This window comes from Sphaeroforma arctica (assembly GCF_001186125.1).
Source record: "Sphaeroforma arctica JP610 unplaced genomic scaffold supercont1.301, whole genome shotgun sequence".
NCBI classification, from domain to species: Eukaryota; class Ichthyosporea; order Ichthyophonida; genus Sphaeroforma; species Sphaeroforma arctica.
In genome coordinates this window covers 29,689-46,984 of record NW_014040257.1, presented here as the reverse complement: position 1 = coordinate 46,984, position 17,296 = coordinate 29,689, and the positions used below count along the sequence as shown (strand labels likewise).

The following is a 17,296-nucleotide window of genomic DNA, read 5'->3' as shown; positions in this document are numbered from 1 at the left end:
ATAGTGGGTTTATATGTACATTTATCAATATATATTCACATATATGTATATATGTCTGTATATATATATATATATTTCTATACTCGTATATATATATCTATCTATCTACATGAATATATATTGATATTTGTATGTATATATTTATATGTATGTATGTATGAATGTGTGTATGTCTATATGTATTTTTAGACATATACATATATATATATACATATACACACACACACACACATACATACATAAATACATATTTAAGATATAATTATATATTTGTCGATATGTATATGTATTTATATATATATATATCTATATATATATACCTATATATTTATATATATCTATATATGAATGTATACATACATACATACATGCATATATGCATACAAACTTACATACACACATGCATGATATATATGTATACATATACATATATACCGTATTATATATGTATGTATGTATATATATACATATATGTATATGTGTATACATATGGATATCTACAGGGGTATGTGTATTTATATATATATATGTATTTGTATAATATACATGCATATATTGTATATATATATATATATATATTTGTGTGGATGTATATACTTTATATATATATATGTGTGTGTGTGTATGTATGTATATGTATATAAATATATGCATTTTTAGACGGAATTACTCGTATAGGTAGATTTTGCACCGATGATCACCGCTAGACTACTTGCTGTTGATGTCATAGCTGCTATCCTTCAAAAATATCTTGTGATCGCACCAGCAGGTTTTCAAAAATCTACTAACTTTGCCGACATGTTTTATTTGAGCAGAATGAGGGCGGTGCAGGAGGACAGAACAGACGTGATAAGGCAACTATCAACCGCTTGAAAATGTACAAGTCTGGCGGCAAAGCCATCCGTGACACCAAAGGACGCATAACAACTCCCGCTCCATTCCAGTCGGCATTGCCAAGGTGTGTTTGCTGCAAAAATCGATCTGAACAATTACTGTTGCTGCATTTTTCTATCATCGACTTTCATTTTGCGTTTGTTCAATTGGTTGCCTATTAAGGAAACTGGACCTGGATGTCAGATTGGGCGGTGTTGTGTTGCTGTCAAAGTTGTCGGACTCAGAAGTTGTAGTAAAGAACTGAACAATTTCATCTCCCCATATCCCGCTACTATCTCATGGCGCACTTAAAGGGTTGTTGAGGAACGTCTTGAGCACGATCGTTCTTCTTGTGTTTTATTGAAACAAAAAGTCACGACGTACAAAATATTTAGGGACAGAAAGGGAGATTCGTCTGCCTCTTTGGTCGCAAATATGTGCTGTTGATTCAGGAGGTTGATACTTTGCAATTGAGAAAGGACAATGCATGTTCTCTTCCTAACTTGCATACTTCTTACGATTGTATTCTGCAGTGGAACTCAAGTCCGTGTACAGCCTGACAGAAGATGGTTCGGCAATACGCGAGTTGTAGGTCCAAAGCAATTGGAAGCTTTCAGAGAGGCAATGGCTGAAAAAGTGAATGATCCTTATCAGATGCTGCTCAAACAAAGCAAGCTACCAATGTCACTGCTCACTGAAACTACTAAGCAAGCACGTGCACATCTGTTGGACACAGAGACGTTTGATGCCACCTTCGGAAAGAAAGCACAGGTAGAGTTAATAAGAAGTTCGGCGATATTTCTATTTGTACCAATCTCTAATCGTCGATACCTTGTGTGCGAAGAAAATGTAAATCAAAGTTTCGATTACGGGGACTGCATGATCGAAGGCCGTTTGTGAAAGCTTGAAATTGATATTTTACATTTTCTCTGTTCCTTAATTATGCACAGCGAAAACGCCCTAAACTCGCTACTGGCTGCTTAGATGAGCTTGTAAAAGGAGTAGAGGAGAAAGAAGACAATTACGAAGTGACTAAGGATAGCAACGTAGTCGTTGATAATAAGGGTGTCAAAGAGGAGATTATGGATACTATTTTCACCAAAGGTCAATCTAAGCGTATTTGGGGCGAGTTGTTCAAAGTCATCGACTCTTCAGATATTGTTGTGCAGGTACTGGATGCGCGTAATCCGCTAGGTACACGAACAAAGCATATTGAGAAGTTCTTGAAGAAGGAGAAACCGCACAAACAGCTTGTCTTTATTTTGAACAAGTGTGATCTTGTACCTCCCGCGGTAACGCAGAAATGGGTCAAGGTGCTTTCCGCTGAGTACCCAACACTTGCTTTTCATGCGAGTGTGACTAATCCGTTCGGAAAGGGAGCATTGATCCAATTGTTGCGACAATTTGGCAAGTTCCACAAAGAAAAAAAGCAGATCTCAGTAGGGTTCATCGGGTACCCCAATGTGGGCAAAAGTTCCATTATAAACACTTTGAAGAAGCAGCGAGTGTGTAAAGTTGCACCCATCCCTGGAGAAACCAAAGTTTGGCAGTACATCACCTTGTTCCGCAAAATCTACCTCATCGATTGCCCCGGAGTTGTGTATCCGTCGAACGATTCCGAGACGGACATCATCCTCAAGGGTGTGGTGCGCATTGAAAAAATCACGAACCCCGACGATTCGATCCAAGAAGTTCTCGGCCGTGTTAAGAAAGATCACCTCAAACGGACGTATGGCGTGGACACCTGGGAGCACGCTGAGGATTTTCTGGAGCAGATGGCCAAGAAACGTGGACGTCTGTTACCCGGAGGCGAGCCCGATCTACGAGCGGTGGCCAAGAATGTGTTACACGACTGGCAGCGAGGACGTTTGCCGCATTATGTGCCACCTACTGAGGCTATGGTACGGGCGGCAGAAGCGGCCGAGGAGGCACGCACAGGGAAGGTCAAGAGCAAGAAAAAGGCCGCCACAGACTACCTGAGCGTCAAGCAGAAGCTGGAAAAGCTACAGGAGGTTGAGGTCAAGTCCGTAACCGGAGACGAGTCTGAATCAGAAGAGAATGGTATTGAGAAAGTGGAAGTGCCACCCAAGGATGGTGCTAAGGCAATCGACTTGAACGCAGTTGATGATGATGCTGAGGATGTGGACTGGGATGATGTCTTCGCTGATGCTGTTGGCGAAGAGGTGAGCATACATACAAAGTTTGCTCGAGTGTGTGCACAATAGCAAATTGAGCTTTTGCAAGTGTATGACGTGGTGCAAATTGCATATGCACTTAATATCGAGTGAAATTCATCAGTTGTGTTTGTGCTGAGTGGGCCATATCGGGGTTCATGTACATTTTCCATAACGTTATCACATGTCTGTGTGTTTTCGTAATCTTATTGCAACCTCATACCTGAACGTTTAGTGAATTAGCAATGCACGGTAGCACTGCAATGGTTATGTTTAGTGAAGGGTATGTAGTCTTGCTATATGAACAGTCACGCGGGGTGAGCAGACACGCAATAATGAATTTTATGTGCCGCAGCTGCTTCACTGTAGGGCGTAATGAAATTAAAGCAAGACGTTCACATACTTGAACATCTGTGCTGTATCGTATAGAGCGCTTGTGCATGCGTAGCTTACCCAGACTTTCCCACTCACGGTTATTGATTAAACTTTGCAGGTCGACGTGTTCACTACTACTGAAGCGACGGCAATCACTGATAACGATGTTGTGGAAGGCGATATCATGAGAGCCAAGGTTATGGCTCTGGAAACCGCCGATGAAGTTGAGGCTATAGAAGAACCAACTACATCAAGGTGAGTGTTGTGCCTCTATCGTGCGTGCGCAACTCTGTGGGAATGGCTAATATCATTTTGTTGTGTACATTCTAGCCGAATCTGCTGTATGCTTGACTTACGAAAATCCTGCGTGGGTTAGGTATCTTCCATGTCTTATTGTTATGGTGTAGATTCCCTCTATCAGTGATAAAAAATACCGTGAATGTATTGTGTAGTTTGTTGAAAGATGGGCGTCTGTTCAAATCTGAGAGACAGGCCCGAAACGATACGCATCTAAAATGACTATTTGGTAGACACGTACTTATTTGTTACTGTAAGAGCTATTCTAAATCACATCATCGTTGCTTTGTTCAGAAAACGAAAATTAGCCGCCGACGAGGTGGTGGTGGCGGATGGGGCGAACGCTGCAACAAAGGTAGTCGACAAACGCAAAACTGCGAAGAAAAATAAGTTCACTGTCTCAAAAACCGATGATGAAGTTTCGGCTGTTGCTAATAAGGCTAAACGAGTTTCGACCACGAAGAAGAAGGCCAGCAACTACTACTCCGATGCGAATGTGAAGAATAAGAATAGAAACGAGAAGAAGAAACAGGGACGCAAGGGTCGCGATAGACAATAAATCGAATCTCTGCTAGGGAGTGCGAACACCCCCTGCGAGTCCATCTGTGGCATGAGGTGAAAGGACCTGAGTTACACGCACACGATTTGTAAATAAGTATTTAGTTTAATAAATTATAAATATAACTGGAGTGCTTCAAATTTTAGCACATAACACTGGTCATCAGGGAGAAGAGCTGCTGTGTACACATGGGATATCTATATCTGTATTGGGTGTTTGCCAATCGACAAGGTGCCAGCCATGCCTTTGAAGTAGCAGAGAAAGAGCATGATGTAATATTGAAAACAGAGTGGGGAGGACACTGTGAAGTCCGTACTATTCTATGTCCAATAACTAGAGCTTGAGCCGCTTATGTGCTGTATACTGTATAGGGTCGCGTCAGACGCTTTCAGATTCTTTCGCACGTTGAATGTGTATTTATTTTTTTATCACAAACACATACGTGTTTCATTGTCTCAAGTACGCATTTATATTTTAGATATTTTTCACAAGGTGTCATAATAATGTGTCAAGCATCTTTGACATCACAGTCTATCATCAGAATTTCCTATTTTACACACCAACAACACAAGTCACAATTGAGGTGGAAGGCGGAGGAACTAGGATGCTCGTGCTTTTATTATATTTTATATATACATATGTACATGTATAGAAATTATATTTGGGCGTGTGTGTACCCTCTCGTTTTTATACGCTATACGGACATGTATTATATCTCTGTAAGCATATTCGAGTTAAGCCATACACAGTATCAAGATGACAGTGGTTATTGTCGGTAGTGGGCCAGTGGGCCTATGCACTGCGCTATCGCTGCAACAGTCACTTGAAGACGACACCAAAAACACACCTGTGTCGATCGAGGTTCACGAAAAAGCAGCTTCTAATCCAAAAGCACGACGAACAGGCTATAATTTGAACGTCACGATCTGGTAAGTGTATTGCTGTAGGAGACTTGCGATTGCCAGCTCGTTCTGTGTTCTGTGCATTGTCTGTGTGGCTTGTGCACCGCTTGTAGACTGTAAATTGTGCTAATATATTTCGTCAGTCTTGAGTTACAGATCGGACGCGAGATCACTGTCAGTTTATATGATTACAATTGGCCGTCTTATCACTTGTATTTAAATACTAGAGGATTAGACTTTCATATCATAACTGACAATTCTTCGAGCATGTATGTATAATATTGGTGTATCTTCTATGGCCGCTCTAGAACTGTTAGGAAAAAGGCACGGCTATCTGTGTAAATCCAGAAACCTGTCACCATGTGCTTACGAAATAACGACAAAGCCGCGCACTGGAAACTTAGGGCAAATATGTGACTTTCAGTTGTCGTTGTGCACTATGTCAGAAGTCGTAGTGGCTGTGGAATCACTGACGCGGAATAGAGCTATGACAAAATGTTAACAAGTTGTATACATACTGGCTATATTTTGAGTTGGCCAGCTATCTTCATAAATTGCTTTGGTTGGAAGGGTCTGTACCTAGGGTTTAATGGTTTACTACAAGAGGCTATGAAGAGTTGTATACTTGCGTATTAATCACCATCTATGACCAGCTGACATTCTGATTCACGTATTACCAACACGTCTGGTCAATTGCAGTGAGCGAGGACTTCGGGCCCTGCGGTACGTAGGTGTAGCCGACGAGGTCATAAGACAAAGTACCGTTGTCGTTGGTGTGGCTGTCCACACTCAGCACGGTGGAGTGAACGTATTCCCGTATGATACGCCTGGTGTCACTGAACCTCACCAGAGCAGTGGATGTGCTAAAGGAGATACCGATAATAAGTGTGACCCGGATGGCGGTTGCGCGGTGGGTCATAGAGTGCTGTTCAGTATCTCCAGACATCTGTTGGTGTGTATATTACGTCGACGTGTGGAGATGAAAGGCATTGATATTGTATACGGATCTAAATTTATATGCGCGCAAGAGGACGCGGCGTTTGCGGCTAACGATGTACATTCTTCTGCAAGCGATTCACACCCACAGCCCAGGCATCGAACCATGTCCGCAATATTTGAAGTAAGTGAGTCAACAGCCACACCCACGAAATCTTACTCTGCCACACGCGTAGTAGAAGGAATCACTTTGTTGGTAGGAGCAGATGGAGTGCATTCACGAGTCCGCGGGTGCCTATGGGGTACCAAACACTTACGGAACACACAAGCCTCCAAGTATGCTCAGACCCATCAGCATGTCACGATAGTCAGCGGAGGCTATCCCAATTTGAACACGACGAGATCAGCTCACAATGTCAGCAACGAAACCGGAAAGCGCAGCAAAGTAGATATAAAGGATATTTGTAGTCGCCGGACAGGTGCAAGACCGTCTGTTGTTTATACGCACGATGTTGGGTACAGGGAGGTAGTCTTAGCCGGCAAACTTCAAGCTGGAAGCACTTATCGAAATCATCTGCAAATATGGTGTGGTGTAAAGGGGATCTTGTTGATGCTGCTACCGGTTAAGGAAAGAACTGACACACACATAGGTGTATACGCGCCACTCTCGTACCTTGAAACAGTCTCGGCCTCTACATTGAACCAGGTTAGTTTTTTTCTCTTGATTTTGAGACTTTTTTACACCTTTTTTTTTGGTATGGAGTGGTCCGCTTTGTATTTGCAATTTACAGCTTTTGCACGATTAAAGCAATGACTGCCACCATACTGATACTTTGCTGAACACACACATTTAGGACATGATAACATGCGCGCCTGAACTAGCAGACCTCTCGGTCGGGCCGATGGGATTGATTGAAAGCACACAATTCGGGTCATTGCACACTGTTGTATGCGAAAGCATTGCGCAAAATGGGGTCATCTTAGTAGGAGACGCGGCACATGCTATGCCTCCTTTCCTGGGTCAGGGATTGAATTCGGGATTGGATGATGCTTATCTTTTGGCGCAGACAATATCTAGCAAGGCAAAAGAGAAAAACGGGTAAGACAGTTTTTCCGATCAGCGTGTTGCAAAGTGGTGTCGTTTAAGTAGTTTTTGGTGAATGTCAATACTGCCAACCACGTGCACAGCAGTGAAGTTCATCACACACCACAAAAACTTTTATTCATCAAATTTCGTTTTCAATTTTATGAACATATAGGCTTTCAGATGAAATGCTTATGGCCTTCTCCAAGAACAGGATACAAGATCTTGAGGTCATCCTACGTAAATCCCACGCATTGATGCATGTCTACTCCGATGAAGCGGTCTGGGGCGGCAATAAAATTCATGAAGCTGCAGGTAGATTTTTCTCTCTCACGTGGTTCGGTAACATCAAGGAACCTTTTGTACCTCTTGTGCACACTGGGTTATGTAAATGTAGCAACTTATCATTCAAGATAAAATCGTTGTGCCGGCCGGTTGAGTTGCATTCTTCAATGTTCTGGTGGCCAGATGCTCTTTTATGCATTTTCGCTTCTATCTGTGTGTCAGGCAGGAGAGAGGGAGAGAGAAAAGGCGCGATTTGTTTTGTTATCATCTTAGTGTGGAAGCAAAAAGCGCTTCTAAGATGTAAAGGTTCGAATACGTGTTCTAAATACCACCCCTTCCTTTACACACCTGTACTCAGATACATCGACAAAAGTTATGGCGCGTGAATTTCGAACCAATGGGAGCTTTTTTGAGCAAATCGCCTTCACTTCAAAAGGGTATCTGTCAGCTCTCGAGGACAGTGGTGAGGCACTCCCTGCACCCATATCACTCATAGGAGATCTAAGTGGTACAAGCGAGCATATACCCATCACCTCTGTCGCTGAGTCGGATCGGACCCGGCCTGTAGCCATAGGCGATCATGTAGCTATAGGTCAGGTGCTGTATCAAACAGAGCTCGTGAAGACAACGGTTCGGATTCTGGCGGACAAGACCGGCGTTGTAACACACATACATCGCACGGGCGAGAACGAGATGAAGAACAATCTTCCCAAATTTGTGATTGATGGCACTAAACAAGCATATGCAACCCCTAAAACGACGACTGATCAGGGGTTTGTGACCCACGATGCACAGCCTTCCGTAGATCTTGCTCCGGGCACCTTCAACAAATCTCTATTCTTGACGACGGTATGCACGAGCCCATTTCCAAACCCCTTTTTTCAAGAGCGCACATGTTCTGTCGTTGTTGCTTGCTATTTCATGTTACTAAACTATTCATTTATGTGTAGAATCTCAACGTAAATATCGATACCACACTGCACAGCTACGCACAGAACAACTGGGGCGTCAACTAACAAGTGCACGCTGCAGCACGTCTACTATGGAGATGGCGAGAGATGTCGCAAGTGGATCTATGTCTGGCGGAAGATGTCATGGCCACCTTTGCGTTGCTGATACCATGTCCAGCGGACGTGGGCGGAATGGAAAGCAGTGGCGATCTTCTATCGAAGGAAATCTTTACACGACTCTTATCATCAAGAAACCCGTCCAAGGTAATTGTTGTCTTTTTTGAGCTTAACTAGAGCGCGTGCAGCATACTGACGATGGTCTTATCATCCGGTTTCCACTGTGCGCATTGCTATGGCAGTTCGCTTCTGATATATTTTGTTTTTCAAGTTCATGCTTCATTTATAAGCCTACAGGAGGCCTAAGAACTAGTCATTCATGGTGAGATTACTTTCAAGACTATTTTCTTCCTCGCCACTTTTGTTGAGAAAGAGTATTTCGTCGTGCTTTCGGGGGGTTGTATTTTGGATTTGATGACAACATTCTGCTTTCACACCTCGTTCTATAAGCAGACGCTGTATTCTCGGAGGCCGATCTGTGCTCTTTACAATTTGCTGCAGCTGCTGCAGTGGTTGCGGTACTGCGGAAAATGGGCGCCAACGCTCTAATAAAGTGGCCTAATGACATATGGGTTAGTGGGAAGAAGATATGTGGTATCTTAGTAGAAGCTGATTGTAGCAATACAAAGCGTGACAAGGAAGATGGGGACTCGGTGGTATTTTACGTTGGCATAGGAGTTAATCTGATCCAAAGTATGTCTTTCGCATATGGCTGCAACGAGATAGTGGAGAACATGCTTAATATGACTAATTTGGCAACCGGCTTGGGATATATACTCCCGACCAGGGTGAATGACGTAAGCAGAGAGATATTTCTTGCAGAACTATGTAATGAATTTGAGCCCCTATGGACATTACGATTGCACGATGTTATTGCTTTGCACTACAGCTCGTTTGACTTGCTTGTGGGCAGAAAAATCAGGGTGAGGTTTAAGAATGGCATGGAACGCGAAGGTATGGCGAGGGGTATTGATTCAGTTACAGGACAACTTAAAATGGAAAGATGCAATGAGAATTGCGGAGGCGAGGACTGCGAGTCGAAGACTATTAACTATCGTGCACACTCTGAGGTAAAATCGGCGACAAATCAGCAGAGACTCTGCTTACGTGAAGTAGTCCTGGTAGATAGCAGCTTTGCATCCGTACGACCAATACCGCTCGAAACAGTGTATATATATTCGTCGGATTCCACTTCTAAACTTGGGGTCGAGCTGCTGTTGCGCACTTTTGCGCGCGTATGTGATACAACTGAATACAGTATCAAATCAATATCTCCAGAAGAATTATGCTTAGGTGCGTGGAGGGACGATGCTGCAGCGCTAGTCATCGGAGGTGGTGCTGACTTGGGTTATTTGCGCGAGCTCAGCGCTACGCAATGCGGCGCTGAGGTTTCTGATGGTAAAGCGAAACCGGACGGTATCGAAATAATTAGATCCTATGTGCACGCCGGCGGTGTGTATATCGGAGTTTGTGCCGGAGCTTACATGGCCTGTGGACGAGTCCTGTTTGACGAAGGGGGTGCGTTAGAAGTGGTTGGGAATCGACCTTTGAAGTTCTTCACCGGAGACTGTGTCGGTCCGGTGGTAGGCGAGTATGACTATTCTAGCGAGAAGGGAGCAAGGGCCGTCAAGATCACGTGGACTGAGGGCGATGGCGAACGCGATGAGAAAGGTGCGAGAGAGAATACGCCAGAAAGCGACCAGAGGTATGCGATCGTATTTTATTGTATTGGGCATTTCCATGCTTGAGGTGATTGATATCGAGCTATCAGTTTGACGAGTGCGAGCTTATGACATCATTCTAATGAACACGAGCACATGATTTAGCCTGTTCAAAAGAATATAAGCCAAATAAGCAAGTATTTGTCGTCGACAAATAGATCCATCGACCCGTAGATTAGGTAAGATCGATTTTTATTCACACTGGCGTCTCCTATCATTTGTAACTATTCCAGTGCGTTTGTGTACGTGAACGGGGGAGGTGCCTTTCTGGTTGCATCGCCCTCCGACGCAGGTGATGAGGATACAGACCGAACCAATCTCAATCGCAGTATCCCTAAAAGCTACGAGGTCCTGGCACGTTACGGTAAGATTTTATGCTTCTTGGCACTGTCAGGAAGTACAATAACTACGTGGATATAGTTTTGTTGATATAGCCTCACTGCCACTCGCGAATTGTGCGTTTGGACTGCCCACATACGAGCAAACACGAGAGGCATTTGGTCAAATGAGAACGATAGTTTAGACATTATTTGTAATGCGCACGTTCCGTTGTCTATAACGATGTCGAAAAGAAACTGCACTTTCTGCCTGACTAGATGCTTGTATTGGGAGTCAAATCATGACACCATCTGGTCGCTCCAGGTTTCATGATATTGCAGCGTTAAGCATAGACGCAAGCTAATCCGTTTCTGTCATGACATTTCCATGCAGACTCTGAACAAATACAGCCAGCCTACAAGGGCTCGGCGGCAATCATATTCGCTCGCACGGATGAGCCAACCACCAACGGGGACAGTGGCAAAGTTCTTCTGATGGGTCCACATCTGGAATTTCATCCCGAGTATTTGAATGCAGATGACGTGTATCTTAGTCGTCCGAACTGTCTTCCACGGCTCCAAAAATCTGCAAGGCAATCTGACAGACTGCTTCAAAGGTTGCTCGAAGACAAATGCGGCCTCAAGGTCTGACAACCGTATAAGAAATATTATAATTTGCCGAGACTAGTTGCGCATGTCGATACTAGAGTACGGTGCCTGTGAGCTTTATTCTACAGCTATCTGCGAACCCCGTTGTCTTCTACACCCTATGCGAGTTGCGAGGTTGCCGAATTGGCGCGATCCCTGATGATTATGACAAAGAAACAGCGGCGGTGACCTTACCTGACGCCGCATTCGAGATGACACATTCTGCGCACGAAGTGCTTAGCATGCAAACAGTAATTTGGTCCTTTCTCCACTTCGACATATCACTGAAGAATTTTAGGGTGAGGTACGGACCGGTTGGTGTCGCTGGGCTGGGACGGAGTGAACCCTGCTAATGCAGCCCACGACTTGAAGAGCTCGTTTGCATCATCCAACGCCACTTGTGCGTGGGTTCGTGTGATGATGTCAGCATCATCAGTCCCGACCTTACCGAGCAAGGTGATGAGCGGCGGCAACGAAGGTGCCATCAAGCTATAGAAGTATGAAAAGAGGAAGACAAGAAGGATGTTAATGAGGTCTTAGTTTTCGGCCTGAGGAATGTACAGCAAAACGTACCTTTCAGTGACTCAGTACTCCCATATTAGGCCCATGATACAACCCATAAACATACAATTAAACCAAGTTACATCATCCAACATTTGTTGAGGAACAGACATACGCGAAGAAATATGGATCAAATCCACGGAAAATCATGGTCGCTAGATTCATCGCTCCTCTCCTGACAAGTAGACATGGGTCAACCACCATCTTCTGGCTAACCCCCTCTTCATTGTGCTCTGAATCGGCAGCATTCAGATCCTCATCAGCGTCATCGGTATCATGTACTTTCATACCAGGGAATCGGACGTCTGCTGGCAGGTCAGTCTCATTCAGAACGTCGTCTGTGGCATCCGTGTTAAACTCGTCATCGTCATCATTCTGTGTCGAGGACAGTACGGTCACCATTTGCACATCGGCAGTACCGTCCTGGCCTATTCTCTCGAGCCGGCTGGTATCTGAGTAGGTCGACATTACCTTGGTCACGCATCCGATGAATTCCGTGACGCGAGGGGCGACGACGTCACATCGCAACTCACAGACACGAGCAAGTATAGCCAAGGAACTGGATATGACCATGCCCTCCTGTATTAAATCTGCATCCGATTGCCCTTCACCCCTACCAAGGTTGTTTTTTGCTTCCTGTCGGTCTGAGTTGTTCATTTCAGGATCTGTCGTCGCATTTGACGGTTGAAAAGTGTTCGCTACCTTCAACATCGCATCAACGATAACATTTATGTGAGCCTTAGATAGTTGAGGCCGAATCGCGTTGGGATCAACAAATGAGGTGGCGTTCTTCTGCTGCGCATCTTCTGATAGATCACCATTATCCGAAGGCGTTGTGATCTGCGCATGGCCAGCCTCAACAATTCCGTACAGCACTTCACCCAACTTAGCCTGTACACTCTCGCCCAGTTTCTTATCCGAATCGAGAAATTTCTCGCACAGAGCTGGAATCATATGCAGGGGGTCTTCGAGACATAATACAACTAAACCTTGTATCGCCGCCTGAGCATGAGATATAGAATTGGTCTGAGAGGCAATTGTTCATTTTCCATTTTCAAGCGCCACACTAGTATGCGACTTAATCGATTACAATGCCCATCGCAATCAATTTCTGCAATAAGATCGAGATGCATATGCTACTTCCAGCGATATGACTTCAAATCGGAGTCTGATACGACTTGATGACAATAAGCTATCGATATGTTGAGCTCAAACAAAGCAGATGAGGAGCCAAGGTTACGAATATATTGCAAAATTGTCTTAGCTGCATACAATGTATTCACGACTCACTCCATTTACCTACCAAGTATATATAGCTGTCCAGTTGGCGAATTTGCGTTACAAGGATGTCTAGGATAACCTGCAAAAGGAATCGTATTCATTAAGGAAAAAGATATGTACTGTCAGGCTTGAAAATAAAATCCTTCTCAAGCTAAGCAATTTGCCTTGGTCTCACCTGTTCCTTTCCTCTTACTGACTCGTCCCTTCTCTCCAGCAATCTGCGCAAGAGCACTAGAGCATGTGCCCTAACTGGCAGCATGGGATCTTTGAGTTGAAGCATTGCAGTGGAAAATGATTCGTACTCTGTCACCAATGCAGCACTGGGCTGCGCGTCATCATTGGTACCAGAGTTTGCATTTTTGCTCGGAGGTAAAAGACCCATGTCGTTGTCCAATGACTTTGTCTCGTTGCCGATATCCGTAATCTGCGCCTTTTGCGACGAACTCCCACTCCCACTAGCGTCGATTGAAACTAAAAAGGGGGGAAGCAAACAAGGTCATTAATATAAAATGACACGATTTCTTGTGATCCGCGTTATCAGGTTTGCTTTTGTGATTCTGAAAGCCAAACCACCAGGCCCTTACCTTCAGGTTTTGTACTGTTGTGGTGATCGACGGTCTGGATGTTGGTGGTCTGCTCCTGCAACTCTTGCCAGAGAGGATTTCTCGTCTGTATATTTGTGATGAGATCTAATGCAATCTCTGCAATTTCCTCATTCGGGTGATTGGCAAACGGTTCCAACCAACCACGCAACTCTGCAATGTCGGCCTCATCATCCTTACTGACCGTGACGGCATTTCCAGTAAGTATTGTTGTCAGCAGTCCTAGCGCCATGCAAGTAGTTTCATCATCTGCGCTAGTGGCCAACAGCTGCATGATGCGTTTAAAATTGAGAAAATTGACGAGTCACAAATATATGAAATTTTCAGAGTTGTTCACAGTGGAAGCATATCATGCGTGCGATGAGCCCAGGCTTGGGTTCATAGAATGTATGACCACCATAGTGAGAATACACCTCATCGCATACAACATAATGGCCGTACCTTCGCAAATACTATCACGTGACGGGTTCGTTTGATCACTGACACATCCAGGCTTTGTACAAGTTGCCCAAGACACTGCGACAACAATAAATAGCTTCTCTTCCGGTCTATTTCGGCATCAGATAGTCCACCTCCGCCATGTAGAAAATTGCCTATAAGGAGAGATACAATTAAAAAATATATAGATGCATATCAATGAGTCTGCTGGATAATCTGTTCGAGAGAGGGTGGAATGAAATCGAATATATATACTTGCTAACACTCCGAAACACGCAGAATATAGCGACTCACGGTGACATGCCAACAAAGTTCATTTTTGGATCATACTTAAAATCTGATTATTCGTGCACACGTGTACTGGACTTGAAACAATAATTTTAAACGAACAATCCACACCTGTGCTTGCAGCTGCTATGTCACGTCCGGCTTCGTCTGTTTCGTCAGCCACTTGGCCCAGTGCTTCCACCAGACGCACGAAGAACTCCCCAGCGAGTGCAGTGCGTTTGAGTGTGCCCAATAGATTGATCACGCACTGACAATCGTGTGCGAAGTTCCTCTCGGTCTGCGGCATCCATCGATACGAAACTCCATTACGAGACCCACTCATAAGCTCGAATGTGGTATGTACGTCCTGCTTGCTCTCAACATCTGCTGTGTCAGGGCGTGCACCAGGATCGAGAAACGTGAACAAGGCTTCTACAGCATCGTCTTCATCAATAGCACTCAGAATTTTACCCACCAACTCATTAACTGCTGTGCTCAGTGACACTCCGGGATATTCCGCAGTGAAGGAGAAAAGTGCCAACAGAATAGGGATGTACGACCGCACCGCCCCTAACATGTCACTTTTCTCCCTACCGTTCAAGTCTCCACTAGCTGATAGTCCAGCGACAAACACTTTGTGCATATCCTCAACTGCAAATTGTATCGCTTGCTCTATGACTATTGGGTCCCACGTGGTGATAAAGGCTGTATTTACGCTGCTGCCCACTTCCTCGGTATGCGCATCTTGATTGATACACTGCCAAATATCAGAGACAGGTATCCTAAGCTCTGACACCCAGGAAGGCGTGCTCTGTGTGCCCGAGAGTGTAGGCCTGTACGGCTCCGAGCCAGCCTCAACAAAGCGGACATCAAATGCGGCACACATTCTGCTAATAAGGTGTTTCCTCGCCAGTATTGGGTGTTTCAGTATCATCCCATGGATGAGTATCATCACAGCGTGGGGGAGACGCCGACTTATGTTACTAACAGAATTGAGTACAGAGCTATCGCTTGATCGCAGGTGTAGCAGATGATATAATTGGGTGCAAATATTTGCATAATAGGCATCCTTCGATTTGGCCATCCAACGTGGACAATTGATAACTAGTCGCATTGTCTGAGTGGCCGCCGCAGTAACATCGCTGACAGTCTCACAGGAGCTTAGTAGGTGGGTCAACAAGCATAGCACGCCATTTTGCATCATAAGACATTTCGTGAGTATGCGAGAACACACAGGTTGCAGGCTGGATGGTAAGTCGCGCAGAGCCAAAAGTTGTGCAAACGCCTCCATAACCACATTGAGAGGCATTCTGTGGCGCAGTACTACGAGCAGGTGGGCAAAATCCTGTTTGCGTTTTTGTCCAATTTTAATCCGTGGATTTAAATCGTCTGATCGATCTGCAGTAGTGGTGTCTAGTCCAATACAATCGTCTTTCGAACTAGTGCTGGTAGGATCAGCACCACCATATGCGAGTTGAAGGGCTGACAACAGCACAGGATATGCAAAATGCATAGCAGTTAAATATGTCACCTCAGTTGTGTCTCCTTGCTTTGCACCCAGCCACACCGCTATTCTCTTTACAACCACAGCTAGTTTTTCTTCACGGCCAGTTCGCGCAATCCAGTTGCCACTTTCGTGTTTAGCGGCCAGTAGATACAAAAAATTATATACCGGACTGGTCAAAGGCCTGGCTCTGGCACTGGCCTTTTGCTGCTCCTTTTTACTCGTACGTTTTTTATGCAAGGCAACCTCCGCGACAGTTTGTGGCAGGTAATGCTGAAGGCTCGTAGCCAACTCGGAGTCCAAAAGAGGCACCAATACGGCGTATACAAGCACTCGTATGGCCTTACGCACTGACATACTTTGACTCAAGCTGAGTGCGCCCGCGTCCTTATTATCTGTAGCATGTGATGGTGGAGCGGCATCAGGCCGTTTAACGGGCGTCTTATCGCTTGATATCTCTTCTATAAGCAGCTTGGTGCGCGGTATCGACGCCCCTGGCTGAGACATACTTGTAGTGTCGCTCGTGATCTCTTCAATAAATGATTTCGGCATCACACTGGACTGTTTAAGTGCACTTTCCCGGTTATCTCCGTTCCCGTTGTCATTTGCCGAATTCGCACCGAACTGTACAGCATTAGGATCACTGCGCTTCGTTACATCAAACGACTCGACGGTGGCGCGGGCATTGGCAAGTGAAACAGGTGAGTTGCCAGAGACTGCGTGCCCCGTTTTCGATTTTAGTAATGTGCAGTGGATGGCTAACAAAATATCGAGCACAGCCATGGCCCATTGCCACGCACCTTTGTCGCTCAAGTCATCGTGGCTAACGCCTCGGTCTGTATCGTGATGATGGGTGTGCGCGGTGATGAGTGTACTAGTATCGGTACGCTTTGCACTATCATTGCTAGCAGGGTTCTTTTCAAGTGACCTGTACCGGTACAAATGCTCGTGGCCGTATAAGTGAAGGGATTCTAGCACCGTGCTGCTGCATGGCGCAAAGGCTATTCGAACTGCACCTTCCAGTTGATCGGTATAGCTATCCGCGCTGAATACAAAATTCAACCAGACCGAGGTTATTTTCGCAATTTTTGCATGTAGGTAGGTATCTATTCGAAGTTAAGTCATTGGTACACATGGGCACCGTGCCTAACCTTTACACACGCTAAAAAATGAAACAAAACTGTTGCCAAGTTAATATGAAAACTTTTAATGTATACGACATATTCGAAAACGGACACGCATACGCAATAGCAGAAGTTGCAACGGTCAATAAAGAAATATAAGAACAGCTACGTATACATGAACTCAACAAACGGCGACGAACAACAGCATCCATCGCGGAGATTAACTTCCGCCGATGGACGTATGAATATATGTAGGAAATAATTCTGCCGAGGAAGTCTAT

The 17,296-nt window shown here is 44.7% G+C and overlaps 3 protein-coding genes across 4 annotated transcripts in view; 2 read left to right on the top strand and 1 right to left on the bottom strand.

Moving 5' to 3' along the window:
* The first annotated feature begins 812 nt into the window (after nt 1–812).
* SARC_04980 (hypothetical protein) lies at nt 813–4,407 on the top strand. The gene is made up of 5 exons (XM_014301166.1): nt 813–958; nt 1,407–1,644; nt 1,824–3,056; nt 3,541–3,677; nt 4,014–4,407. The coding sequence occupies exons 1-5, from the start codon at nt 876–878 to the stop codon at nt 4,276–4,278; spliced, it is 1,956 nt and encodes a 651-aa protein (XP_014156641.1). The 5' UTR covers nt 813–875; the 3' UTR covers nt 4,279–4,407.
* Nucleotides 4,408–5,034: 627 nt separating this feature from the next.
* SARC_04979 (hypothetical protein) lies at nt 5,035–11,241 on the top strand (the record flags this gene model as incomplete). The annotated part of the gene is made up of 9 exons (XM_014301165.1): nt 5,035–5,207; nt 5,880–6,822; nt 6,971–7,215; nt 7,376–7,515; nt 7,844–8,334; nt 8,471–8,699; nt 9,006–10,257; nt 10,507–10,637; nt 10,985–11,241. 9 exons carry the CDS (start codon nt 5,035–5,037, stop codon nt 11,239–11,241), a joined length of 3,861 nt encoding a protein of 1,286 aa, XP_014156640.1.
* SARC_04978 overlaps nt 10,436–17,296 on the bottom strand; it is a 7,540-nt gene continuing 679 nt past the window's right edge. Inside the window, exons 2-8 of one of the 2 annotated variants that reach the window (XM_014301163.1) lie at nt 14,520–16,727; nt 14,124–14,275; nt 13,665–13,950; nt 13,256–13,551; nt 13,103–13,159; nt 11,915–12,801; nt 10,436–11,727 (exon numbers count right to left, since the gene is read on the bottom strand). In XM_014301163.1, the coding sequence (XP_014156638.1) occupies nt 11,520–11,727; nt 11,915–12,801; nt 13,103–13,159; nt 13,256–13,551; nt 13,665–13,950; nt 14,124–14,275; nt 14,520–16,674 (4,041 nt within the window). In that variant the 5' untranslated portion in view covers nt 16,675–16,727 and the 3' untranslated portion in view covers nt 10,436–11,519. Of the gene's footprint in view, nt 11,728–11,914; nt 12,802–12,998; nt 13,160–13,255; nt 13,552–13,664; nt 13,951–14,123; nt 14,276–14,519; nt 16,937–17,296 lie in introns of those variants that run through there. The other variant, XM_014301164.1, reaches the window with a different exon arrangement.

What these genes read in the sequence shown, in the direction of transcription:
- SARC_04980 (XM_014301166.1), top strand. Translation starts at nt 876, where the DNA reads ATGTACAAGTCTGGCGGCAAAGCCATCCGTGACACCAAAGGACGCATA. An exon ending in CTGATGCTGTTGGCGAAGAG is followed by an intron (nt 3,057 to 3,540) that starts GTGAGCATACAT and finishes TAAACTTTGCAG; the next exon opens with GTCGACGTGTTCACTACTAC. An exon ending in GAAGAACCAACTACATCAAG is followed by an intron (nt 3,678 to 4,013) that starts GTGAGTGTTGTG and finishes TGCTTTGTTCAG; the next exon opens with AAAACGAAAATTAGCCGCCG.